The sequence below is a fragment of the Fusarium vanettenii genome, assembly GCF_000151355.1.
Source record: "Fusarium vanettenii 77-13-4 chromosome 14 genomic scaffold NECHAsca_62_chr14_1_0, whole genome shotgun sequence".
Taxonomy (NCBI): Eukaryota; Fungi; Ascomycota; class Sordariomycetes; order Hypocreales; family Nectriaceae; genus Fusarium; species Fusarium vanettenii.
In genome coordinates, this window is record NW_003315827.1 from 136,950 (window position 1) to 163,590 (window position 26,641).

The 26,641-nt window shown below is 42.8% G+C and overlaps 7 protein-coding genes across 7 annotated transcripts; 3 read left to right on the top strand and 4 right to left on the bottom strand.

The window, feature by feature from the left end:
• Positions 1-6,217: 6,217 nt before the first annotated feature.
• Positions 6,218-7,168, bottom strand: NECHADRAFT_88388 (uncharacterized protein; the record flags this gene model as incomplete). The annotated part of the gene is made up of 4 exons (XM_003040547.1): positions 6,218-6,360; positions 6,420-6,427; positions 6,498-6,609; positions 6,727-7,168. The coding sequence occupies 4 exons, from the start codon at positions 7,166-7,168 to the stop codon at positions 6,218-6,220; spliced, it is 705 nt and encodes a 234-aa protein (XP_003040593.1).
• A 3,639-nt stretch (positions 7,169-10,807) lies between these two features.
• Positions 10,808-12,773, bottom strand: NECHADRAFT_88389 (uncharacterized protein; the record flags this gene model as incomplete). The annotated part of the gene is made up of 6 exons (XM_003040548.1): positions 10,808-10,898; positions 11,098-11,380; positions 11,438-11,559; positions 11,615-11,731; positions 11,781-12,561; positions 12,617-12,773. The coding sequence occupies 6 exons, from the start codon at positions 12,771-12,773 to the stop codon at positions 10,808-10,810; spliced, it is 1,551 nt and encodes a 516-aa protein (XP_003040594.1).
• A 474-nt stretch (positions 12,774-13,247) lies between these two features.
• Positions 13,248-13,753, top strand: NECHADRAFT_88390 (uncharacterized protein; the record flags this gene model as incomplete). Its single annotated transcript, XM_003040523.1, has 2 exons — positions 13,248-13,577; positions 13,631-13,753. The coding sequence occupies 2 exons, from the start codon at positions 13,248-13,250 to the stop codon at positions 13,751-13,753; spliced, it is 453 nt and encodes a 150-aa protein (XP_003040569.1).
• A 437-nt stretch (positions 13,754-14,190) lies between these two features.
• On the bottom strand, positions 14,191-15,185 carry NECHADRAFT_98103 (uncharacterized protein; the record flags this gene model as incomplete). The annotated part of the gene is made up of 3 exons (XM_003040549.1): positions 14,191-14,904; positions 14,978-15,099; positions 15,155-15,185. 3 exons carry the CDS (start codon positions 15,183-15,185, stop codon positions 14,191-14,193), a joined length of 867 nt encoding a protein of 288 aa, XP_003040595.1.
• A 4,257-nt stretch (positions 15,186-19,442) lies between these two features.
• NECHADRAFT_55064 (uncharacterized protein) lies at positions 19,443-20,078 on the top strand (the record flags this gene model as incomplete). The annotated part of the gene is made up of 1 exon (XM_003040524.1): positions 19,443-20,078. The coding sequence occupies one exon, from the start codon at positions 19,443-19,445 to the stop codon at positions 20,076-20,078; it is 636 nt and encodes a 211-aa protein (XP_003040570.1).
• Positions 20,079-21,930: 1,852 nt separating this feature from the next.
• NECHADRAFT_55090 (uncharacterized protein) lies at positions 21,931-22,932 on the bottom strand (the record flags this gene model as incomplete). Its single annotated transcript, XM_003040550.1, has 1 exon — positions 21,931-22,932. The coding sequence occupies one exon, from the start codon at positions 22,930-22,932 to the stop codon at positions 21,931-21,933; it is 1,002 nt and encodes a 333-aa protein (XP_003040596.1).
• Positions 22,933-23,564: 632 nt separating this feature from the next.
• Positions 23,565-25,516, top strand: NECHADRAFT_55059 (uncharacterized protein; the record flags this gene model as incomplete). The annotated part of the gene is made up of 3 exons (XM_003040525.1): positions 23,565-23,761; positions 23,842-25,332; positions 25,414-25,516. The coding sequence occupies 3 exons, from the start codon at positions 23,565-23,567 to the stop codon at positions 25,514-25,516; spliced, it is 1,791 nt and encodes a 596-aa protein (XP_003040571.1).
• Between the last annotated feature and the right edge of the window lie 1,125 nt (positions 25,517-26,641).

The window sequence follows — 26,641 nt, forward strand, 5'->3', positions numbered from 1 at the left end:
CTATAGCTAGGAAAGCTAGTCGCGCTAATATTATAGAGTAGGCAATAAGTATAACATACTTAATAAGCAAGCATCGCAAATAAGCAAGCATCGCACTTTTCCCTCTTATATCTAACTTTCTATATAATTAATTAATTCCTAACTACTAAATATATTAGACTTAAATATTAAGGCTAAAACCCTTCTTACCCTTTAGGCCCTTTAAAATAACCCTAAGCTAAGTATCTAATACGCTATAGGGACCTATAGGGTCTCTAATTATAGGCTATATTAATAATAGAATAGTATTTAAGCTTAACTTAGTATTATCCCAAATTTATATAAGCTATCTAATCTAGAAGAATAGATCCTTATTTATTTTATTCTTAACTTAGATCTATAAGGATTTCCCCCCTAGCTATATAATATTAAAGATATAACTAATTAATTACTTATTAACCGCGATATATTACTAATTAATATATATTAGGCTTATAATTTTATTAAGTAATACGTAGACCTTAAGATATATTTCTTTCGGAAATATAACTACTAGAGAGCTAAATATAAAGATCTAATTATTATTTATAATTAATTTATATTTATAGCGAATATAATCGCGAAGTATAATATCTAATTAAATAATTTCTATAACTTTAATAAGATTAGCTTTCTTATAGGTATAATTATATGTAGAATAGTTATTATAGGTTTAGAAAGGTATTTAAAGCTAAAATTAATATAACTTAGAAACTAGGAATAGATTATAATTATTTAAGTAATTAATATAAGAGGCTAGGTAATCTAGTTATTTATTATTAGCATAGGCTAATATTACCTTATTAATTAGTACTAAGAAAGTAACCTCCTAGGCGATTAGGCTATTATAATAACCTAAAATAGCTAGACTAATAATAAAACTAGTCTTAAGTAGCTAAAGCACTTTAATTAATATATAGCTAAGCGATTAAATAATTAATATTATCTCTTAATCCTTAATAGCTATAAAAGTTATTATTTTATTAAATTTAAGAGATATTATAAGGAAAAGAAAATTATTTAGCTTTATATATTACTTTATTCTTCTTATTTATTTTAGCCCCTTAATATTAAGTACTTTAGTATATTAAAGAAAGCTTATAATTAAGAAATAAAATATCTAATTAAATACTTTATTACCTATATTTTAAAGACTAAGTTCTTTCTAGCCTTCTATATAATATATAAGGCTATTATAATAAAAAGAAATATTAAGGGGGCTTTTAAAAGAGCTAGCTTTATTTCCCTTAACCTAGAAAGTATAATCTTAAAGCTTAATATTTAGCTATAGATACTAATATTAGTTAAGGAGGTAACTAAATTATTAACCCCTTGGGCTTTAAGGGCCTTAAAGACTATAATTAAGGCTAGATCTTAGTCTAAATACCTTAAAAGATAGATTAAAAGGTATTAAAATAGCTCGCCGGAATTAATCTTAGAGGCTCTATAGTCTCTTATAAAAGGGATAAAGGCTATTATATATTAAGTTACCTTATTAATAGCTAAGGTTAAAGACCTTTAAGAGATAAATAAGATATTAAGTTAGCGCTAAAGGGCAAAAAAGACTAGACTATAGAAAAGAGGGGTTATAATAATAAAAAAGAAGAGATAAGTAATTAATTAAATAGATATAAATGCATAGGTAGTAGCTAAATCGTCGAGGAGTAGTAATCGAGGAAGGTTAATTAGACTAGGTATTTAGCGCTATAGTATTTATAGTAAGCCTAGGTATAATATAAAGACCTATTAAGTAGTAATTAAGATATCTAGGGAAGAGTATAGTAAGTAGTTTTAATTAATTAAATAATTTTTAGTGCTTTTATTGCGATTTCTTAAGAAAAGGTCAAGAAAAATACGATGCTTACTTATTTGTGATACTAGCTTATTAAGTATGTTAACCTTTAAAGCCCTAATTTATAATATAATTATATTAATTAAGAGATTAATTATATTAATTATAAGGTAAATTCGAATTACCTAGCTTATTAGGGCTTTTAGTAGGAGTAAATAAGGTTAAAAGGTAAGAAAATTAATCCTCTTAAGGAGCTTAATAGTAACTATTAACAGCGGAAGTAGACTCGCTATAGCTACTACTTATACAATATCGCGATTTATAATAGCTAAAATTATTAGGACTTCTATTACTATATAATTTAGGTGCGGTATTAAGTACCTTTTATTTAATGCATTTTAATTAGCCCTGACCCCTCGTCGTGACCTAGTTATAGCTTTCTAGGCAGTCATAGGATAATATCAGATATTAAGGTAAAAAAGGTTATTTTTTATTTTTTTCTTAATTAAAGGACCTTTTAGGACCTTATACCTTTAAGTTATCCTTCTAAGACTTAAGTCTTAGGAGTCTTAGATAAAAGTCTTATATTAAATGTTTAGGACTTAAAAGCTCTATGAGGGAATTATCTATTCTATCTAATCATTTTTAATATACCCCCTTAGGCTCAATATGTTCCGATTGAGCCTGCATTTCCTAGGCAGTCTTCCATCTTCTCAAGTATTGCTTCTATTCCTTCTTGTTCCCGGCACTGCTGCTGTCTTTCCTGAATATCTTCCAATCCAAGTTGATAGAGGAAGCGGTTCCATTTTCCTGCTGGCAGGGCCTTCATCAATCCATCTGCGACCATGTCTATTGATTTGGTGTAGTTGATATGAATTTTTCCTTCTTGGACCTCTTGTCTTAGCCAGTGGTTGTGGATATCTACGTGCCTCAGCTTGGTCTTCAAGGTAGCGACTTCGGCGGTCACCAAGTTGATGGTTTAGGTGTTGTCGCAGTCAATACGGATAGTTGGATCATTCAGTTGGACTGTGAGTTCTTTCAACAGCCGGCTCACATAGAGAGATTCCTTAGCAGCCTGCGCCAGGGCTAGGAGCTCTGCCTCTGTTGTGGATGTTGTGACTGTGTCTTGCTTGCTGGCTCTCTAGCTAATCAGCCCGTCGAATAGTCGGATAGTGTACGCTTGGGAGCTCTTCCGATCAAGGGTGTTGTCGGCAAACGAGGCATCACTAGCCACCGTAAGACCTCTGGGTCCTCCGAATCGTAGAGCTCGGTGCTTTGTGTGCGTGAGGTAGTGTATAACGCGATCGGCGGCGTCTTAGTGTTCTTAGCCGGGGTTGATAAGGAATCGTGCCAGCCTGGAGGCGGCAAATGCTACATCAGGCCGGGTGTTGACGGCGATATAGAGGATCGAGCCGACTTTGCGCTGGTATCTTTGGATGTCTGCTGGGGCTGCTAGTCCTGTTCGAGGTCGTAGCTCTGTTTGAGTCATGGGCACTATAGATGTCCCCTTGTTAGCTAGATTCGCAATTTTGTCAATGTAGGCTGTTTGGGATAGCCAAATCTTCCTTGCAGGTTGGTCCCGTATGACCTCCAGTCCTAGGAACCATTACACGGGATCTCCGCCTGTTAGCTTGTATTTGGCTCCAAGTTATCTGGCCAGCTCATCGGCTTTGTCTTTTCGTGACTTCCTGTAAGCGATGATGACATCATCGACGTAAAAGAAGAAGAGGACTCCTCCATTTTTGAAGCAGCAGGGTTCATGAGGAATCTGTGTGTAGCCCATCTCTAGGAGGGTCTTGGACAGTTCCTTCTGCCATAGCATGGGAGAGACTCGTAGTCCATACAGAGCCTTGTTGAGCTTCAGGATTGTTGCTGCCTTCTTATACCCTGGGGGCATTTGCATGAAGATATCTTGGTCGACCGGGGCGTTTACGAATGCGTTGACCACGTCGTATTGGACCATCTCCAGGTCAAATTTAGCCGCAATGGCGATCAGGGTCCGGAAGGACCTTCCGGCTAGGGTGGCTGCATACGTCTCTTACAACCTGCCCTTAGCCTATTGGTCTCCTCTGACCACTAGTCGTGCCTTGCACTTCTGGAATCGACCGTGTTTGTCGAACTTGTAGACGTATACCCACCTGCAGCCAAGGATCTGCTGACCAAAGGCTCTAGGGTCTTTTGTTCGAATCTCAGTCCAGGACCTCATTTCCTCGTGACTCTGAAGGTGGCTTTCCTCGGCCCTCTGAAAGAGCATTCCAAAAGGGTGGTCCTTTAGGTCTTCATGTTTCGTCGGGAGTGGCGGCAGGGAATTTCGATGCATCTTCACCCCCCGCCGGAGTTTCCGTTCGATTGAGGTCTGGAGAGGGTTCTTAGTTCCCGCTAGGAAGGTTGCTTGCCATGTGACTGTTTTGTTCCCTTCGTCTGACCACGCCTTGGAGCTGTGGGCCAGTAGGGCTAATAGTGGTGTGACCGGAGGCGTTGGAAGAATATCCGAGTCTTCTGGCTGTTGGAGGCTGTCTTCCATGGTGGCTGCCATCGTGCAATCCTTAGTCTCGTCTGTGATCGGGCTGCTCTCGTCTGCCAGGTTTCTTGTTGGAAGGGCGACTTCGATGCTGTCTTCAACCTGTTCGGCTTGTTCGTTATCGTCTTGTTCCGGCAGAGAGGATGCTTGCGCGAGCTTGGCAATTTCCTCTAGATCGGCTTCGAGCAGTTCGTCCTTGAAACTTTTCCAATCTCCGTTGCAGCCTTCGTCTTCATTGAATATAACGTCTCGCGTGTTAACTATCCGGTTAATCGTGGGGATCCAGGTCCTATAAATGTTGGAGGATCTATATCCCACTAGGAAGCCGATCCAGCCTTTTGGTTTAAGCCGCATCTTGCGATTGACCTTCTGCTGTGCATCTGAGGTCATTGCATAGGCCTTGCAGCCAAAAGCTCGCAGCTGTGTTTGATCCGGTTTCTTCTTCGGCTGTGGGATCCCCGTTGCCTTGGCTGATGCTGTGTGGAGTTGATCATATGGCGTTTTCCAGCTTGACTTGGAGTTCGGCGTTCGGTTGTATAGATAAACGGCCGTTCTTCCAATTTCTGGCCATAGCTGATGAGGAAGCCTTGCGCCTGTCCGCATAGCCCTTTCCTTGTCCTTGATTACACCCCCTGAGCGTTCGGCACCTCCGTTTTGGGCTTGTGTGTATGGGGCCGAAGGCTCGATGATGATGGCCCTGTTCCTCAGGAAGTCTCCGATCTTCGGCTTGATCTCCGTGATCTCATTATCGCATTCGACGACTTTGACATGGAGGCCGTATTGTACTTCCATGTGATCTAGGAAGGAGTTGAAAGCGGTGATGATAGCCTCTGTCGTCCGGGCCGTGAGGTAGTAATCCCAGATGTAACCCGTGGCTCGGCAGGTTAGCAACATCTGCGAGGTGTAGCCGCCTATGCCTTGTTGGTAGTCATAGAAGTCAACAGCGATACGTTCGCCGGCCTTCTGATCGGGTTATCTCGGGGCTCGTCTGATTTGTCTCTTGACTTTCGACATGCCACAGGCATCGCATTCAACAGTGGTTGGTCCCCGTATTCGCACCCCCTGAGAGGCCGAGACCAAGTGTTCGAGAGCTTGTGGCCCTGGATGCCCTAGGCGAATATGCCAGCGGATAGCGTCTCCCGTCAAAGGGGGCCTCTTTGTATAAGAGCTAAATCTATGGGCCGTGAAAGCTGCTTTGGGGGAGTTTCCTGGTTGGTATTCGATGACATACTGGCCGTACTGGTCATGTATCGTGCATGCGATCGTTTGGTCGAGCTGTCGGAGGGTTGTTGGGTCGTGTCTATTGTCCCAATAGATGCCCTTCCTTCGTAGCTAACGTAGGGAGACCAGGGTGGTAAGGAGCCGAGGGCAGTAGGCCACATCCTCAAGCATTAGGAATCGTGTTCCCGAAAGCCTGAGTGCCATTGTTCCGTAGCCTAAGATAGGCAGTTTTCGGTCGCCAGCCCGGATGAAGTCTCCTGGCATCGCCGGTTCTAGTCCCGCTAGTCTATTGGCATTATTTGTGATCGAGACGGTAGCTCCAGGGTCAAGGATCGTCGAATTTCGCAGGGGATGTTCATCCCCCTGGGTTACGAACGTGGCCTTGACTTCGACAATGGGCCTGTGATATAGTCATTGATCAGAGTTCTCTTCCTTTATTACTTGTGATAGGTGTCTATCGTTTGACAATCTGGCCTTTTTTCTTATCAGGGATTTCACCTGGGCCTGCAGGTCTAAGTCTTCCTCGAGAGTTTCCTTACCTTCTATTGGATTTTCTCTCGGGGTTTGAATCCCTTCCATGCCTTAGTGGGGAAGACATAGAAGCATTTCGTAAATTCGTGGGGTAACCCACACGCCGGGCATTCCTATCTCTTCTCAGGAGACCTCTAACGCTTCCTTTCTCCCGTCTTCGCAGAGTGGTACTGGCCTTCAATGACGCGGGCGTCCCCTGCATCACCCTGGGGGTCCTCCCCAGCATAGCTCGCATGAAACGCACCGCGGGCCACTCGGCCCTTCGTGGCTTCTGCATCTTGGAGCTCATTTCGGAAGGCGTGCCCCACATCTCGGTATAAGAGGGCCCTATCTTACAATAGAGTCTTTGAAGAGATTTTATACGAGGCAGTCCAGCTAGGCAGGATGTGTGCGGTGACGCTGAAGAAGTCTCACGCCCACGCGCTGTTGTGGAGTGTTTCAGGGACCTCTCGCTGTCGCCCTTTCGCCATTGCCTCTTCCCACTGATCTAGCCACTTGAGTGCGGCTTGGCCGATCGTTCTTGGGGCTGTTCTTAGCAAGCTAAGATACCTGTTTCTGGCATCCCTCGTTTCGTCTGCCTCGGTCCTTCCACACCGGGCACGAAGGTTCCAGTGCCATTCGTATAGAGATTCATGTGACTAACAGCAGGTTTGGATCAGGTTAGGAGAGACCATGCGGATAACCCAGTCTTGAAGGGTTCCAATGGCCTTTTTCTGCTTTTCGAAAACCTTCTCCTGTAGCTGATAGAAGGTGAGGTCCTGCTGGAAGATCTTCTGGCCTTGGTCGGTCAGGTCAGAGATGGACCATGTTCCATTGACAGTTTCCTGAATGTCGTCTGGGGTTCCGTCATTGGTTTCATCCGTATGAGACCGAATCGTTCGTTGAGCTGTAGCGGTCTTCGTGTATCTGCGTTTTCTGATGTCGGGGATAGCTAGTTCGTCTCCCAGGAGGGTCTTTCTTTTGAGGTGCTGTTGAAGACCGAGGCGATGAGCCTGAAGGAGGAACTCATGCTCCCAGTTGAGGAAGTCCTCAGGGGTAGAGAGAGTGGCCGTGAGGCCTTCCTTTTGGGGCTTGGATAGGGACATTGTGTATGAGAATGAGGGTTCTTGTGACGGTTGAGTACCAACTGTGTGGTTGGTTCGTTCGAGGAGGTTTTGTGGGGTAGGCGTTTTCACGTGACGTAAGGACTCGTCACAGTTCTTCAAGGTATTGTGAAAGATGGTTAAGGCAATAAGACTCTTAATTATTAGATATTAAGGTAAAAAGGGTTATTCTTTATTTTTTTTCTTAATTAAAGGACCTTTTAGGACCTTATATCTTTAAGTTATTTTTCTAAGACTTAAGTCTTAAAAGTCTTAGATAAAAGTCTTATATTAAATATTTAAGACTTAAAAGCTCTAAAAGGGAATTATTTATTCTATCTAATTATTTTTAATAGATAAGTAGATTACCTAGATCGCACTGTGATCTAAATAATCTAGATTAATAGGATCACTAGGTAATCCTTACGATCTAGTTTAGCACTAAAGTATATAGAATATACTTATTAGTACTTATATACTAGCTACCTCAGCTATTAATATAACTTAGTTATACTTAATACCTTTGAGTATATTACTAGACGTGACTTATATCCTCTGCCTTAGAGTATGTAACCTGATCCTCTGCTAATATAAACCTAGTACGACCGGTTTATCCCTTGGGAAACACCCTCCCGTCACAATTTGCATGTCGTCTATAAAAACTTCTCCCCCCCCCCCTTCCTCTTCTTCTTCTTTCCTCCTCTCATATCCTTCGTCGTTACCTCTCCCGGACCTGCCCGAGTCAACACGAGCCAGTTAATCGACGGCACTTTGCGCACACCTCTACCATCGAGCGGCTCTATCCATCCAGCCGAGAACGAACTCCCTCCATAGGTAATTTCTTTCTATTCATCATGCGGCAACTAGCGCTAACTACTGCTCGAGTTACCTGTCAAAATGCCTTTCCCCCTGCCCATCGGTCCTCCCGCCATGGCCGCCACCTTCGATCATGCCACCCTCACTCTGCGCCTCGGTATCGGCTTCCCGGGCTTCTACGCCCTCGTCTACATCAGCATCGGCTTTGCTCCTGCCCCTTGCCCTTTCAATATCGCATTTCTTCTTTACCCTGCAAACTGGATGCAACGAGACTGGAGTTGCTATTATAGCTACTACTTAACCACGAAATATAACTCGGTTATCGTTATACTATAAATTCCTCGTGACTTACTGCCTTTATATTATATCGTTCTTTATATATAACCTCTTTATGCTATTTATTTATAAGCTTCCTCTTATGCTAACATATATAATAAGCATGCATCGCATCCAAGTATGCATCGCACTTTTCCCTCCTATATCTAACTTTTCATTTAATTAATTAATTCTTAATTACTTAATATATTAGACCTAAATACTAAGGCTAAAACCCTTCTTACCCTTTAGGCCCTTTAAAATAACCTAAAACTAAGTATTTAATGCGCTATAAAGGCCTATAATATCTCTAAGTATTAGCTATATCGCTATTAAAATAGCATTCTATCGCGATATAATTAGGTCCCTTAATTATATCGATTATCTAATCTAAAAAAATAAATTATTATTTAGTTTATTTTCGACCTAGATTCGCGAGGATTTCCCCTCTAGCTATATAATATAAAAGAAATAACTAATTATTTATTTATTAACCGCGATATACTATTAATCGGCATATATTAGGCTTATAACTTTATTAAGTAGTACTTAGACCTTAAGATATATTTTTTTTTAGAAATATAATTACTAGAGAGCTAAATATAAAGATCTAATTATTATTTGCGATTAATTTTAGCTTATAGTAAATATAATCATAAAGTATAATATTTAATTAAATAATATTTATAATTTTAATAAGATTAGCTTTTTTATAAGTATAATTATAAATAAAATAATTATTATAGGTTTAAAAAGGTATTTAAAGCTAAAATTAATCTAACTTAGAAACTAAGAATAGATTATAATTATTTAAGTAATTATAATAACCTAAAATAGCTAGACTAATAATAAGATTAATCTTAAGTAATTTAAGTACTTTAATTAATATATAATTAATTAATTAATTAATTCTTATTATCTCTTAATCTTTAATAGCTATAAAAGTTATAAGTTAATTAAATTCGAGAGATATTATAAGGAAAAAAAGATTATCTAGCTTTATATATTACCTAATTTATCTTATTTATTTTAGCCTCTTAATATTAAGTACTTTAGTATACTTAAGAGGGCTTATAGGCGAGAAATAAAATATCCAATTAAATACTCTATAACCTATATTTTAAAGACTAAGTTCTTTTTAGCCTTTTATATAATATATAAGGCTATTATAATAAAAAGAAATATTAAGGGGGCTTTTAAAGGAGCTAGCTTTATTCTCCTTAACCTAGAAATTATAATCTTAAAGCTTAATATATAGCTATAGACTTTAATGCCTATTAAGAAGGGAACTAAGCCCTTAACCCCTTAGGTTTTAAAGACTCTAAAGATTATACTTAAGGCTAAATCTTAATTAAAATACCTTAAGAGATAAATTAAAAGGTATTATAATAGCTCCCTAGAGTTAATTCTAAGAGCTTTAAAGTCTTTTATAAAAGGTATAATAATAATAATATATAAGAATATATTATTAAGGGCTAAGGTTAAAGACCTTTAGGAAATAAATAAAATATTAAGTTAATAATAAAGGGTTAAAAAGGACCTAGCTATAGAAAAGAGGGGTTATAATAGTAGAGGAAAGAAGGCAAATAATTAATTAAATAGATATAGATATATAAGTAATAATAAAATTATCGCGGAGTAGTAATTAAAAGAGGTTAATATAACTAGGTATTTAGCGTTATAATATCTATAGTAAGCTTAATTATAATATAAAGATTTATTAAGTAATAATTAAGATATCTAGGGAAGAATATAATAAATAATTTTAATTAATTAAATAATTTATTATATTTTTATTATAATTTCTATTAAAAAGGGTTAAGATTTTTATTTTATTTATTTATTTATTTTACTTGCTTATTATATATATTACCTTATTAAGGGCAAAGAATTACAACCTTTAATAAATAAATAATTTACTAAGTTAATACTAGAGGGCAAAAAGGACCTAATTATAAAAAGAAGGAATAATAATAATAAGGGAAGTAAGGGAAGTAATTAATTAGATTAATATACATAGGCGAATAGAGGGCAAATCGTCGAGAAGTAGTAGTTAAGCAGGGTTAATAAGACTAAGGAAAAGGCACTATAGAGGATATAGAAAGATAGGATATAATATAAGAATATATTAAATAGTTATAGAAATATCTAAAGAAAAGCATAGCAATTAATATTAATTAATTAGGTAATTTATTATGTTTTTCTAGTAATTCTTATTTTAAAGGTTAAGATTTTTAGTGCACTTTCTTGTCCGGTGCACTCGCTTATTATATACGTTAGTTAGTGGGAGTTTTCTTGTTTGCACTGGATACCTTCGCATACAAATGCAGCAGTGCGAGGTTTGCCATGACAGAGAGTTCAAATGGCGCTTTTCAATCTACCCATCTGCGCACCAACTTCAACTGAGTGTGTTTTCCCCGTCACAATGCCTATACAGTAATCCAGATGGGCACCAGATGACCATTTTAGATAGTAGGCTTTGGTCCACATTCATGATCCATCAGATATCTGCTATCCATCCTGTGACTGCAGGATACCAGCGGCTGACCCTGTCGATCCCTTGTATCCCTTGGTCATCCGGATCACAGTTTGGCACCACAGCCTACATGTCGGATTACATATACTTATCTCTAAAAATAACCTCTGGGTTTCTAAGATATGCAGTGCCAATGGTCGGAGAGGAAAGTTCGAGAGACCGAAACGATGTCTCTTCTATTCAATAGTGCTGACACTGACGGCTAAACGAACAACAAAGCTAATACGATACAAGTATGCTGGGAGAAGAAACAATTCTGAATCACCTTCCCAACAGGCGCTTCCCTAGCAAGATCGCACCGTACATAGATCCGCCGGCACCCGCAAGCACCATAACGAGACCAAGCACAATTCCCCTTTCGAAGAAAGAATGGCCCAGGAATGGGCTACGCTTGACCTTCTTCAAGGTCTTTGAAACCAGGACGGAGCTCTTTGGGCTCTTGCCCTTACCCAGAGGCTTCACTTGATAGACTGGACTGTTGACACTGAAGTCTGAAACAGAGTAAGGCAAGTCCAAGGTTGCTGTGGGGGTAACGGGCACCTCAACCGCTGTTGTCGACAAGTCAGAAGGTGGCGACAGACAAGTTTTGTAGTGGGACAACGTACTTAAAGAATTCGGTTTGATTCCGTTGATGAGAGCTTGCTGAGCGCGAACAAACTTGCTGAAGTATTCACCTTCGAGCGAATTCGAGAAGCTATACAGGACCGGCGCAAGATCAGGATGATTCCTGCAGAGTGTCAATAGTCTGACTAACTTGAAGGAGTGAGCTGTCTGAATCATACACTGCGTTGATGAGATCAATGCTGTTCTCGGTGCTGGTGGTGGGAACAATGACGACCTTGTCGGTTGCCTCGAACAGAGCAGAGACTTTATCTCGCAAGACCTCAAAGCTCATCTCGCTATGCAAGCATTAGCATATCGCCTATCTGCTGAGGGAGCGATACGCACTCTGGTCGATCAAAGACGGCGATTTTGGAGGAATTTTTTGAACTACGAACTTCGCCACTGCCTTGGGCCGGCTTGGCCTGACCGTTGGCCTTGCCCCCAGGCCGGGCCCCATTTACAGCAGGGGCTGCCCCAGTAGCAATGAGCTGCCCAAGTCTCAACTCAAACTCATCGAGTACGAACTCATCGACCAACAGGACCTTCGGGGATCTGAAGCTGCGCCAAAAAGCCCCGGCCGAGATGGCACGGTGAAGGTGAACAGCCGCGGATGCGAGGTCGCCACTGCGATCAACAATGGCAAACGTCTTGCCCCTGGTGGGCCGCAGCACTCGAATTGACGGATTGGCACGAATGAGTCGATGAATCAAGTCATCATACTTGGCGTCCGCCGGGATCGTCACGACGTCGAAGTGCTGCGACGTAAGATAGGCGAGATGCTGGCTGTGGCCCACCACCACGCCTTGGTGATTGGTAGTGTCGGTCAGACATTGCGAGATCAGCTCCGCCATTTTCTTGGCACCCTCGGCAGGAACACTGATGGTGGTGCAGCCGGCGGCGAGGGCGCTTAAGAAGGGGAGAAGGACCGACGAAAGGGGGCTCCTCGGAGAGCCCACAATCAAGGCCACCCCAGACGCCCGAGGGTGGACACTGACTTGGCCTCCTTTCTTGACAGATTTCTCGACACGCAGGTCCGCCTGGAGCGAGAGGCTGTAATAGAGCTGTTCGGCGGAGTGGATAATCGTGTTCATGTCCTCGACAGCTTCGTCCTTTGACCATCCAAGCTCTGCATAAGCGGTGGTTAGCACAGCATGCATCGTGACTCCAGTCGTGCGACATACCAATGCATAGACTCTCTACAAGCACTTTGGAGTGTTCCTTGAGCCAGGCATGCAAGGCATAGATCTGGCCCTTGCGGGTTTGCGCATTCTCGAGAAGACCTTCGAGCAAACCTCCTTGGGCGGTTGCGTAGATTCTCTCAGGAGATACAGAGGCCATTGTTGTTGCTGCTGCTTTCCCGGTGCATGCAAAAGGACGGCAGCAGAAAGGGAGAAGCTGTCCAGACGATGACGACGATGCTGTAGACGTGTCTCGGATTCTCTGCGCCTGTGCGACCAAGTGCTGGAGATATCAGTGAGCAGCGCCCACCTCTTGAGCGGCCTTCCCTGATGGGGACCAGACATGCAGTAACGTCTGGTCCTTGGCCATAGTATAGACCTCCGGCCCCACGGATGCATAACTTACGCAGGCCCGTACCCCACAACGTCGGCTTGACGTGGGGGATATATTGAATACTACCGGCTCCACAGCCATCCCGGTGTTTTCTTCTTGTCCAACGTTCCGTCCCCATCCTAGATGGCCCTCCAAAGTGCCTCCAAGAATCCCCGTAAATTTCGAACCTGAACTGATGCACTTAACCTTCCACGCCAACTTCAACATCTCACTTCTATCACCGTCCAACAAGCATCGACAATGAGCGGGGTAGAGGCGTCCACCCACACACGCCAGACCCGCGAGCACACTCCGGGACAGTCAGCAGCTACCCTGCGGCTGGTTGGAGACGGCAGCTCCGCAGGGCAGTCCAACCAAGCCCGGGAAACAGGCGCGGCAGCAGAGCAAGACCTTCAACCATACGGCCCCCAGCCCCCAGAGTTCGATCCCACGGTCAACGATCATCCTCTTCACCCCAACCCTCGCCCGCAGCCGGACTGGTGGCCTACGAATTGGCGCGGCATTCCGGCATACAGACAGGTGAATCGAGATCTCGACCTGTCGGTCCGCAGCCAGGGATTCCCGTACAACGTCGGTGCCGTCTTTATGCTTCTTGGCTGCACGACAATAGCTGTGCGTTTCAGATTCCCTCCTCCCCTGAGCTTGGTGTAGCTGACTGGACGCAGACCGGTGGACAGCTATGGAGATACACGGCTCAGCAGATCGTGCCAGGCTGGGGTGAATACCCTGTAGGAGGTGAATTTTAGGAGAGTTGATGTTGACATGCGAGTCGTAAATTAGCCTTGTTCAATTACGCATGCATTTACCTGTAGAAGTATCTCTTGTATGGTTTCCTACACATTTTTGCTTAAATATATTGCAGTCGTACAATAACAGCCCCTGTGAACACCCACGATTCAATCTAAATTAACCGCGACCTCAGCAGGCCCAAAAGGACGGCGAGTGCATGTTCACTAAAGAATAAAAAGCAGAAACACACGCATATCCAAAAGTCTTTTATAATGACAAGCTGTATTCAACGATGTCAAGATGACATTTCTTGAACATTGGGACTAATTGTACTTTATGATGCACACGAATCTGATCTATTCGACGACTAGCTGTCCACGAAATCGTAATCTAAAGGGAGAGAGAAGAACTAAATGAACGTTCAATTCCGTCAAAAGACCACATCTTGTTGCATCTATTCCCACCGTCCCAGTTGGAACTGGACATTGCTCTGGTTAATCAGCTCCCAGTTCTCCCCCAGGTAAAAGTTCTCGCTGTCAATGTCATCCATGTCGCCGGCAGCCCCAGCACAAAAAATATTAGCCATGTAGTGGTCGTCCGAGCCGTGTGCCTCGCGGTATCGGGGGTGCTTCATCAGCCTCGTTACAGCCCGTCTCATGGCCGGCCCCTTGTTGTTGATGACGGCGTCAATGAACGACTGTCTAAATTGCAGCGCCCATTCCTCAGGTGGCGTGGGAATTGAAAAGTTGTCGCGATACAAGGCTTGGTCGATCCACCGCGCCCGCCAAAGGTTGTGGACTGTCCCAGCACTGCCAATGATGACAGTGTTCTCATAGCGCAGCGGCCTGAGAGTAAGGCCGATCTTTGCGTGCATATGGGGGTCATAAAAGGCATTCATTGACACCACAACGGTGGGCGGGGGGATGCAACGTGGGAACATGCGGATCAAGACATTGTATGTGTCATGAATCCAATCCCACTTGTAGTCAGGGCTCGCCTTGATACCGGCGTCGTTCAACATTTTCATGACCCGATGACCACCTTCGACATCGGTGATGAGCTTGTATGGGATCCAACGGTTGTCCCTAACACCACCAGGGGGATGCTTTCCCGCTTTGGGATTCATGGCGACTTGAACGCCATCACCACCGACCATCCAGTGGGCTCCCTGTTCATGTCCATTCGAGTCAGACTCTCTTCTTGGAGCGGCAGCATCAGTTGGTTATACTTGCCATAATCACAATGCGGGAGACCTTGCGCTTTATCAACTCATTGCCGATCTCCTCCCATACTCGCTGTGGCTCACTTTCTTCCCCAAGCATGAGAGGAGTTCCATGGGAGAGAAGGAAGACGGGTGTGGGAGCTGCCCGCTAGGTGAGCATTATGCCTGGATGATGGATGCTGGGTGATATTCTCACCTTTGCCCTTGTTGTGTTCAATCGGGGCCATGATGTAACTTGAAGCTTTGTTGTAAGGGATGCTATAATTGTTCTGGTGACCGATCTTGTCTCATTGATTTATATAATCTTGTGTTATGAGAGGGGGCGCAAACATGGTAATGAGCAGGGAAGCGTTGATGTTGTGGGGCCGGAAGCTGCTTAACTAAATGGGTATTACTTTATAATACTAGTATTTATATTATATACTTCTTATTAAATAGGGATATAGCAGCTATAAACTTTAAATATATTAAGAAAATTTATAAAACTAATACATATTATTATAACTTTATAGTATAATAAAAAGAAATTAAAAATACTTAATATTTTTTAATAATTATAATAATAAAAGCTTTTATTATTTTTATAAGGTAATAATTACTATTATAAAAAATTCTATAATATATATAATAAGCTTATATCCCATATAAGTATATATCTTATTAAGATTTATACCTTAAATTACGATTTTAAAAAAGCTATTAAAAATCTATACTAAGCCTAAAATAGCAAAATTTTTAAATATAGCTTAATTAATATAAGGTATATATAAGTAAGAATTCCTAGAAATTCTACCCTATAGGAACTCTAGAAACCTTAAAGTATAGATCTTTTTATATTTTTTTTTTTTTTTTTTTTTTTAGTTTTTTAAGGTTAAAAAGTATTAAGATTTTTAGAAATTCTTTTCTATATAATTCTTATAGTATTTAATTTAAGCTTAAAATTATAGCTATTTTAGGCTTAGTTTAGACTTTTAATAGCTTTTTTAAAATTGCGATTTAAGGTATAAATACCTACTGGGATATATACTTATCTAGGATATAAGCTTATTATATATATTATATATAAATTATATAAGAAGAATTAAATAAAATCTTTAGCTATTTTATTTTCCTATTTTAGGCTTAAATTAGATTTTTAAGATTTCTTTTTATATTTTATTTTAAAGTAAAAATATAAATTTTATATATACTCATATATAATACAAGCTTATTTAGTATATTAAGGCTTATAAAAGTAACTTTTATTAAAATAAATTACTTAGCTTTTTATTATAATACTTAGCAAAGCTTACTAAAAGCTATCTAATATAACTTATAAATTAAGTTTTAAACTTATATTTTTAAAAAAGAAATTTTTAATAAAAAAATTAAGTATTTTTATTATATTAACTAATTAAGTTTTTATAAATTTATATAATGTTCTTAATAAGCATATGGATTAAATAAGGATATAAATTAGTTAGTTTTATTTCTTAAACTAAGATTTTAAGATAATTCTAAAAAGTTTAAGCTAAGTCTAAAATAGCTATAAGTTTTATATTAGGTTAATTAGAAAGGTTTCTATAAAAGACTATAAATAAAAACTATTAAGTCTAAAAATAGTATAGGGTAGGTAACTAAAATAGGAGGAGAATAAGTAAAGGAATTAGTTTTTATAAAAAGCTAATTAGCTAGATAAGGTATTATAAAGTAATAAAAATAGAGAAAATAATAAATAAGGTTCTAAAAAAGAAGGCTAGCTTTTTATTATTAGTCTTATTAATAATATTAATTAAAAATCTAAGAAATTATTTCTAAGAGAAGGTTTATAGCTTATATAGCTAATTACTTAGAATCTATTAGCCTAAATTAGCTAAAAGTTATCCTATTAGATAGCCCCAATCTTAGGCTATTAAACTATATTAGTTTTACTAAGAATAGATAGATAGAAGCCGAGTTATAGCATAAAGAAGTTTAAGACTTTAATAGTTTTAAGTTAGGATATTTAAAACTAGATAGAAATTACCTATTAGAAAGACCTAGCCTTATCAGCTTTATTAGAATTAATAAAATCTCTAAGTCCGAAGTTATATAATCTTTCCTAAAAGGGTAATATGGCTTAAAAAGGCTTAAATAAATAAGAAGATAACTCCTTTATACCTTGCTTAAATAAGCATATATAGCTTAGGTAAGCATATAGCTATAAAGCGCATAAGCTATATTATATAATAATAAAATCCCAGGCTTATATCTAATAAGCCTATTTTTCTAGAATTTTATTTATAAAAGACCTTTATATAATAAGGACTTTTATAGTTTTTATAGAAAAGACTTTTCTTAAATTTTATTTATTTTTATCTATAAAGTTATAATAAAAATGCTCATTTATATTATATATTTTCTTAATTTTATATATAAAAAGTATAATAAATTAAAATAAAATAAACTAAAAGTAAATATTTAATAACTTTTATTATATAAATATTTTTTAAAATATTTTTAAAACTTTGTTTATTATATAATATACTTAATAAGTATATACACTAGATAAGTAAGTATATTACTTAAAATTTTACTTTAATAGATAATTTAAATAAATTCTTAATTATTTAAACTAGGTTTAAAATAGCTAATGTTATGTTTAAAATTTTAAGCTTATTATATAATATAAAACCTATAATAATTTCCTTAGATTTTTATAAATTCTTACTAAGCTAGTATAATAATACCCTATTTATATTATATAATTAGCTATTTTTATATAAAGAATTTTTTTTTAAAAATCTATAAAAATTATTTTCAAGCTTTATATAATATTAAATAGCTAAGAATTTTTTTTTTAATAATTTAAGGAATTTAATAGCTAGTTTTAGAAATATAAGGTTGACTTATTTTTAGTTATACAGTATGCTGGTGCACATACTTGTTTGGTGCACATGCTTATTATGTACGTTAGCTAGTTTTAGAAAATCTAATGTTTTTGCTTTTAGCTGTACAGTATGAGTGATCCACTCATTATTTGATCCACTGGCTGATGTTATGCGTTATTAAAATATTATCTCGGCCCCACAGCCACGCGTCCTTAACTATAAACTCGGTATAGTTGTGTAACATGTCTAAATCTCTAGCCACGTAGCAAGTGGAGCCTTTTTTAAAATTAACCAGACTGCGACCTATCTATTAATTCCCATCCTCGACCATGCTTGCGTATGAGACTCTGCACTGACATGAGAATGTCTTATCGGTATCTGTTTAAAAGCTCGAGATCTCCACTAACTGCCAAGGTAGAGCATAAGGGACGTTCATGCCCCAATAAATAAACCTCATAATGTTTCTCTCTGCGTTGAGTATAAAGACTGCATCACTCCTTGCGCTCGCCGATGATGTGTGACTCCCTTGGTGTGTCTTACCGGATTGCCCAACCTCTGCTTGAGGCACGAGCGAGGGTTTTTTTCTCATGTTTAAGGGCTCTATAGTATAGTAGGGCAGGGGCTAGTTCGTGCTCGGCATCTATAAGCCTTGCAGAAGGGAGCTGGACTTGACCCGCACATCCGAGATCCGAGTGGGCATTCCGCCACTCCCTGTTTATCTACCCTCTTCAGTCGCGTCTGCAGACGTCACATCGAGCGTCGACCAAGGTTCACCTCGAGATATCTCAGTATCGGACCCGAGGTCTGGTTCAACTGTCTTTTCCCCCTCGGCATTCTCGGAGTTAGCTGCCATGACTGAGTCCTTCCCGTGCGACCGCTGCGGTAGCATCTTCCAGAGACGAGAGCATTTGCACCGACACATTCGGGTCCATACTAAGGAGAGGCCATTTGCCTGCTCTGTTTGCGAACAGACATTTGCTCGGCTGTAATGAACTCACTGCGCCACCTCATACCAGCCCACCGTCACATTGGTTACTGATGCTCGGCAGAGACGCCCTTTCCCGCCACTACAGCTCCTTGCATCAGCCTCCGACGGAGCAGCACAATGCCTCTGCCGACCAGACCAAGACCGCTCGAGCCGCAAAGGCATGTCAGGCCTGTGCCACGGCCAAAGTCCGCTGCGATGGCGACACGCCCTGCCGCCGATGCTCCGAGTCAAACCAGAGCTGCTTCTACAAGTCGTTCGACAAGCGAAAATCCCCAAACACAAGGCAGCAGAGGGCGCCCAAACAAGCGCGGTTTGTGCTAGATGAGCAGGAGGTTTCTTCGGCCAACTTCCCAGTTGGGACACAGGCGATCGCGATATGCGAGCAGCAGAACGACGCGCTCCCAGACCTACCCACCGGGGATTCATCTACAGTCCACGCTATCAGCCCTGCTGTAACCCAGCTGGGTGCCCCGACTGGTGAAGGGAACACAGAAAACCTCCCCTTGACTTGCCTTGATCCGGCCGACGACAAGACGAGCGGAATCACAGACCCATTTTGCATCGAGACATTCAACAACTTGATCGACTGGGACTACAGTGGCCTGGACACAACAAACATCACTGTCTCCTACATGCTCGGCGCTGAGATGTCTACCTTCCTCGACAAATACACCCCCACGTCGGATATCCTGGGCTTGTTTGCAGACCCATTTGAGCGCCCCCGTCAAAGCTGCGCCTCGCTAGGCCCCAATGATCCGGCCGAGCCATCGATAGCCGAATGCTACAGTCGAGCGCATTCACCTCCTCTGGACCGGGACAAACTGAGCGTGCGAGACCACAACGCTTCTCGAACCGAAGGAAGGCTTGAATTTCCAGACATGACTGGGTTCACGGCTGAGGAGCTGGACAGGGAAGACTATGCCTACGTAGAAGCATTCGATCTAGCCAGGTTCCAGCCCGTCGTTGACCTTGCCGAGAAGATCAACGCGTCGGCGTTCTTCCCTCAGTGGGCGCAGCTGAATCTGCCTCCCGGAGAAGTCCTCCATGTCTTTATCCAGCTCTACTTTGAAAACTTCCATCCCATGTTCCCCCTAATTCATCTGCCGACGTGCTCCTCCCCAGAGACCCATTCTCTCCTCTTGTTTGCCATGGCAGCCATAGGTGCGAAATATTCCAAACTGAAAGGGGCACACAAGTGCTCGCTTGCTATGCACGAACTTGTTCGCCAGCAAACCCAGTATTTGGTTGGCAGCCGCACCCCCGTATCCATTACCTCTGGCTGATGCCTTTCACAGTCCGAGCATGCGACGAACTTGTCCCGTCAGCTGTGGCTCCTCCAAGCCATTGTCCTGAACCTCGTAGGCCTCATGTATTCCGGGGACAAGCAGAGCCTACTGAACGCGGAGGCCATGCAGAGTGCGCCTGTCGTTCTCGCACGGCGGGCGGGCATCTTTGAAGAAAAGCTGTCACCGGAAAAGATGGCTACGTTAAAGATGCCACGGGATCGTCTGTGGCGGCTATGGGTCTTTGCCGAAGGGCGGAGGAGACTGGCACACGCTATCTGGGCAAGTCAAAACATGCTTATATACTAGGCGGGAGCCCAGTCACCTTTGTCGTTGCTAACTGTGTAAACCTCTCGATATAGATCATCGATTCCAGTTTCGGCCTCCATTTGGACATCTGTACAACCATGGATTTTGCAGAGATCCGGAATTGTCTGCCACAATCGGACAAGCTCTGGAGTGCCCCATCAGCGGAAGCATGGGTGAACACGACCTCTTCGCTAGGTACCTCGCCGTGAGCTATATTCCAACGTGCCAATCGCTGACGAGACAAGATCCCGTAAGGGACACCACGGCTCAGGAAATCTTCAAGAGCCACAACTGGGCAGTACTGTGGAGAAGCACCAGCACACTCGGCAGACAGTCCCTGGTCCAATTCCTGTGGCATGCTGCCTTCAAACCCCAGCAAACCATTACCTGGAGACTAGAGGCGCCCTGTCACTCGTCTGCGGATGGTGAATGGTCCATGAGACAACTCTCGGACCTGCTTTCGCTCGATGACTCGGTGCTGTGTGATGCACCCCACTTGGACTCGATCGAGCTCCCCATCATACGGACGATATGCCACATCGCCCAAGCAAAGTATCATTGCCCAATAACCAACTTTTCAAGTCTCATCGTCCAGTACATCTACAATGCCATGGATGAGTCCACGCTGGAGGAGGCGACCCGACTTTGGACAGGCTCTATCAGAAGTGCCAAAATCTCTGTGCTGCATGCGAGCTGCGTCTTTGAGATTGTTCGCAAGTACAGGCCCCGGTTTTTCTCCATATCTGTGATGTTCTTCAAGGCTGTTCTCACCCTGTGGAGCTACTCGAAATTCCTGTTGCCCAAGTTCGATGTGACCAAGAAAAGCACCCCTGGTCGTTATCTGACATCAGCACTACTGGGCTGTAGCATCAGCAAGGGTTCGACAGACCTGTGGCTCAACAACGACAATGTCGTGGCTAAGCTTGGGGGGATCGGTAATTTGGACAGTGCTTCAGCTCGTCGAAAAATGCTCGAAGAGGCTGTTGCCCTGATGCAGATGGACAGCGTATGGATGTTGGGTCAAAGTTATGCGAAGTGCCTGGTCCGGCTCAAGGAGAAGGAGCTTGTACCAGCGGCGGACAATACTGAATGAGCGGAATGTTTTACGAATTGAAATGACATGATAACGGCGTTGGCCATCACTGAGGCATGAGCATGGTGGATTGCTCATTACACCTCCATAAAGCTAGCTTGGATTGTTGCTGGGCAGAAACCGCAATGATCAGAAACTGACTGCTGGTAATCCACCGGTGGACTCCTTAAGGAGACTTGTAACAACTGCTCCTGTCTGACTTCCCTGTCTCTGCTTCCCTTCCTGGCATGGCACGATCACTCCATCCCGGAGCACCTCCTAGTCAACCGTTGCGGCTCATCAGGAAGATAGCTGCTGGCGCAAACATGCACTCGGTGGTCTGTCGTAGATTTGAAAATGCCGACTGGGAGATATAGCAGTTATGACGGTTGATCTACAAGTTCTATCTAACTTCTTTCCGAATGATCTGAACTGATCCTGACAAGAAAGCCACGTCGCCGAAATCGCCGTCTAGCCCGCTTTAGTCAAGTTTCCGCTGGAACCTGGATGCTTTTGCTGGATAGCCCAGTCCAACGCGGAGACAAGAACGTAGAGTGTCTCAGTTCTAGGAGTAGACACGGCATGCTTTCGAGCCAAGCGCACGACCTCCCCTATTATGGCCATGGTTTCCATCCTTTTCCCTGATAGCATATCCGACATCATGCTGGGTTCTACGCCTGGCCATGCACGGTTCGCTGTCCGTTCAAGCTGGGCATCGATTGCGCTCCCATCCAGAGCCCCCGGGCCCAGCACCGCGACCCCCACGGCGACAATCTCTCGCATCACGTCCTTGGCACAGTCGAAGGCAAACGGGCTCGCGCTCAGAAACTCGACGTCCCTGCAGCGGGACAGAGAGCAGATGGGATTCCACGTGGCATTAGCGATCAGCTTCTTCCACCTCTCGATCTGGATGTCGGGGTACGTCTCGGCACGTCCTCCGCCAAGGTTGATCAGCTCCGAAAAGTGAGCAACGCGGGGGTCGTCCTTGGCCGCCGGGAAAGATCCCACGCACAAGCGCACGGATTCTGTGTGTCTGATCTCCACGGGGGAAACTTGTGTTGAGGGCGAGTATGTCACTGCGGAAATGATGAAATTGTTGGGGTAGAGTTGAGCGTATGGCTCCTCGATGCCAATGCCATTTTGTATAAGAATGATCGTAGCACCTGGGCTGCTCTCTATCGCCGGTGCGATCAACTCGGCGGGGTTCGGCTTGCTGTCAGGGAAAGCTTTGGTGCACACTATCACATAGTCGAAGTGGTGGTTATGTGAGGCACCTGCATTGTCGATGGACAAGGCGATCTCAGGCTTAAAGGTGTGGTCTCCGAAGATGGTCGAACGTATGGTGAAGCCGTTCTCTTTGGCTTCTCGGTAGTTGGATCGACATACACAGACGACCGATGCGCCGGCGCGCCACAAGACATATGCGTATAGGGTTCCGATGCTACCAGTGCCAAAGATTAGGACACGGGCCATTGTGAGTGCTCGCAAGTAGAGGGCAAGCGAGACCGGGGAGCTTCAGTTGCCAGGGACACGAAAAATCGAAGTTGAGAGACTGGGGGTGGCCTATATGGTCTTGGGATGACCGAGACCACCTGGACCGAGTGACGGCCTCTTAATGGAATTATCAGGTAGACCGTAGGCCACAAAGACTCGCCAAATCTAGCAAGGAGCAACGTCCGTTTCTCAAGATCGACAGGTGTAAGTACAAGGGCATCTCACAGCTCAAAGCTCCAGTTTTTAAGACAGCTGACCTGTTCCACACGCTCGAGTTAGAGGACTTATCCGCAATCGCCGAGCAATGAGATGAGGCTCAAGCGCGCATGAGCCGGAGCCGGAGCTTGTGCTTGAGGAGGCGTGTGGAGCCGAAGATGGGCTCTTGACAGCTCCATATTGCCAACCCCACACGGCTTCCGACTGGCGTTGGCCCTGCGATCGGAGATGCACCTGGATCCCTAAAAGTAAATGACCCATGAGTCACAATGTGCCAAGGAGGATAGATAATAGCTCCTTCACACCTACTTACCTATTCTTGACTGTGTCTTTGCCACTACTACAACCGTCTTTGATCCTGTTCCCGGGCTACCTTGTCCGACCCAGCCAATAACATGCCTAATCAGATCAGAAACGATCTCCTCAAAGTGGACAAGGATTCGTATCCATACATCTACGAAGAGAATGTTGGCATCCCCATAAAGAGCATTGGGGGGTTGGTCCGCACTAATGTCTACCGACCGAAAGGTATCGAAAAGGCCCCGGTGATTGTCACATATGGGCCTTACGGCAAGGACGTGCCTTACGAGGTGTAAGTCATGAACAGCACGCCATCACAACTTGATGGAGCGCACTGCCTGGCCAGCATCCCTTTGCTGACCTCGTCGCCAGTTTCCAACCAAACTCGTTTCGCGATGTGAACCCAAATCAGAAGTCTGCGCACTCGTCGTTTGAGACTCCTGATCCAAAGTTCTGGACTGGTCAAGGCTATGTGGTCGTGAGAGCCGACGAGATCGGAGTTGGCCAGTCGCCGGGGGTGCTCGACTCCATGTCCAAGGCGACGTCAGAGGCCTTCTTCGAGATCATCGAGTGGGCCGCCATCCAGCCATGGAGCACTGGCAAGGTAGGCCTGCTCGGCATCAGCTACTTCGCCGGCAGCCAGTGGAGAGTGGCTGCACGCCGACCCAAGGGTCTGACCTGCATCATCCCCTACGAGGGCATGGCTGACTATTATCGCGATCGTTGCCGCCCCGGAGGCATCCTGGCGCTGGAGTTCCTGAAGAAATGGTTTACTCGCAACGTCATGTCAAACCAGTACGGCCTGCCTGGAAAGGCCGCGCGTGGCTGGGGGCCGGACACTCTTGAAGGAGACTTGTCCGAAGAAGAACTGGTCCAGAACAGGCGTGACCAGGCCGAAGACAATGCTGCTCACCGCTTCCGTGATGAGGAGTATTATGCTTCGAGGGACTACAACCTCGAGGATATCGAGGTCCCGCTGCTCTCAGTGGGAAACTGGGGAAGCATCTGTTGCCATCTTCGAGGCAACATCGAAGGCTTTGTCCGGGCCTCGTCGCAGTACAAGTTCCTGCGCATGGTTGTCGGTCGCCACGATGGGCCGTTCTACGAGGAAGAAGAAGTCAGAATCCAGCAGAGCTTCCTGGACGCGTTCCTCAAGGATCACGACCCATCTGGCTGGATAACCGGCCAAATCCCGCCCGTCGACCTGATCCTGCGCAATGGCAGCGTGAGCTACGACAACAAGGACGCAAGCAAGCTCTATCCCCGACGGTCCGAGAACGAGTGGCCAATTGCACGCACCCAGTTTACAAAATTCTACCTGACCCCGGACCAGCGGCTAACAAAGGACTCACCAACCACAGCTTCTTACAGCAGACTGACATACCCGGCTCTGGGCACAGTCGAGAACCAGCATTCGCTGCTCTTCAAGAGTGCACCATTTGACAAGTTGACCGAGATCACGGGCCACATCGTAGCTCATATCTGCGTCTCGGCAACACCCCAGCTTGGAGGCCCTATCCCCAAAGACATCGACCTGTTCTTCACCCTACGTCATTACTCGGCATCTGGTGAGGAGTGTTACTACACTGGGCTCATGGGCGACCCAGCTCCCCTCTGCAAGGGCTGGCAGAGGGTCAGCCTGCGCAAGATCAACAAGGAGCACCCCCTCCACCGAGAAGACCGTCCTCACCGCGACTTCTTCTCGACCGACGTCTTGCCCGTCATCCCGGGGGAGGTTTATGTCGTCGACGCTGAGATTTGGCCCACCAACGTCGTCGTCCGTCCGGGCGAGACGATCGTACTCGAGGTCAGCAGCGGCGACACGCAGGGATCTGGCTTCTTTACTCATGAATCTGACGAAAGGTATGTAAAAAGCTGCCCCCGATTAGTGAAATGTCTAGTCTAGTGACACGGTTTGGCTGACTATCTTCTACTTTGCCACAGGACGCCTGAGATCATGGGTGGTGACAACCACATCCACTTCAGCTCTCGGTATACCAACTGGGTGTCTCTCCCCATCATTTCGCCCAAGGGAGGGAGTGAGTGATCGTCGCTAGCGGCTTGCTATGGGTGTTTCTACAATAGTCTAGAACAGATGTGTGCAACTAGTTTGTCCTTTCCCGCACGAGACCCGCAGTAAAGTGAGTCTTGAAATACCTAGTATTTTCAAATCCAGCTATCTGAATCCATCACTGCGTGGCCAACATGCACCTACATAGTTCTAGGTTAAATTCACCCATAAAAGCGGGGATATGGTGGATAAACTCATTCCTACTAATAGTATCACATTCTTATAGGGGCCCCATAGGGACACGCCTAGGCGCGCCTCTACTCGCGAACGCATCGGCGTATAGATTATATTAGCCCTTAATTTAGCCTAAGCCCTATAGTTATGGTTTTAAGGGCTTTATTTATTACTACTATTACTAAATATAAATATAATCTCTAGGAATAAGCTTTTATTATAGCCTAAGTAATATTTCCTAATAATATATTCCTGCTAAAAAGTATATATAATTTATAAGGGGCTTTACTTATAGCTATTAATAAATAAATAATACCTAGAGGATATATATTTATAACTAAAAGATCTTTATAATAAATTAATAATAGGTAAATTATTATATATATAAATAATTAATAATATTATCTACTTAGCACCTCAAAAGATTACTAATATAAGATTATTATATAAGAAATTAATTATTAGTTTTTAATTATTATAAAAGAATCCTTAGATAAGGCGACCTAGTCTTTAAGGTATTATTTAAATAGCTAATTTTCTTTATATAATTATAAGCTAAGCTAATATAAATTAGCTTATTTAGTCTATTAATAGCTTCTCAATATAAATAAATTAATAATTAATTACTTTATAAATATTAAGGTAATATTAAAGGATATTAAGACTTATATCTATTAAAACTTAAATATTATTATAACTTAATAAAATATTTATAATTATATTATAGATAATAAATAAGAGCTATATAAGGGATAAAAGATTATATATATCTTTATTAATTAGCTAGATAAGAAAAGATTCTAAAACTAAATATAGCTTAATTTAAATAACTAAGTTATAATAATATTATTTACCTATCTAGAGTTATTAGTATACCTCTAGGCTTATCTAGACTTACTTTTTCTAGATTATATATTATAAGAGCAT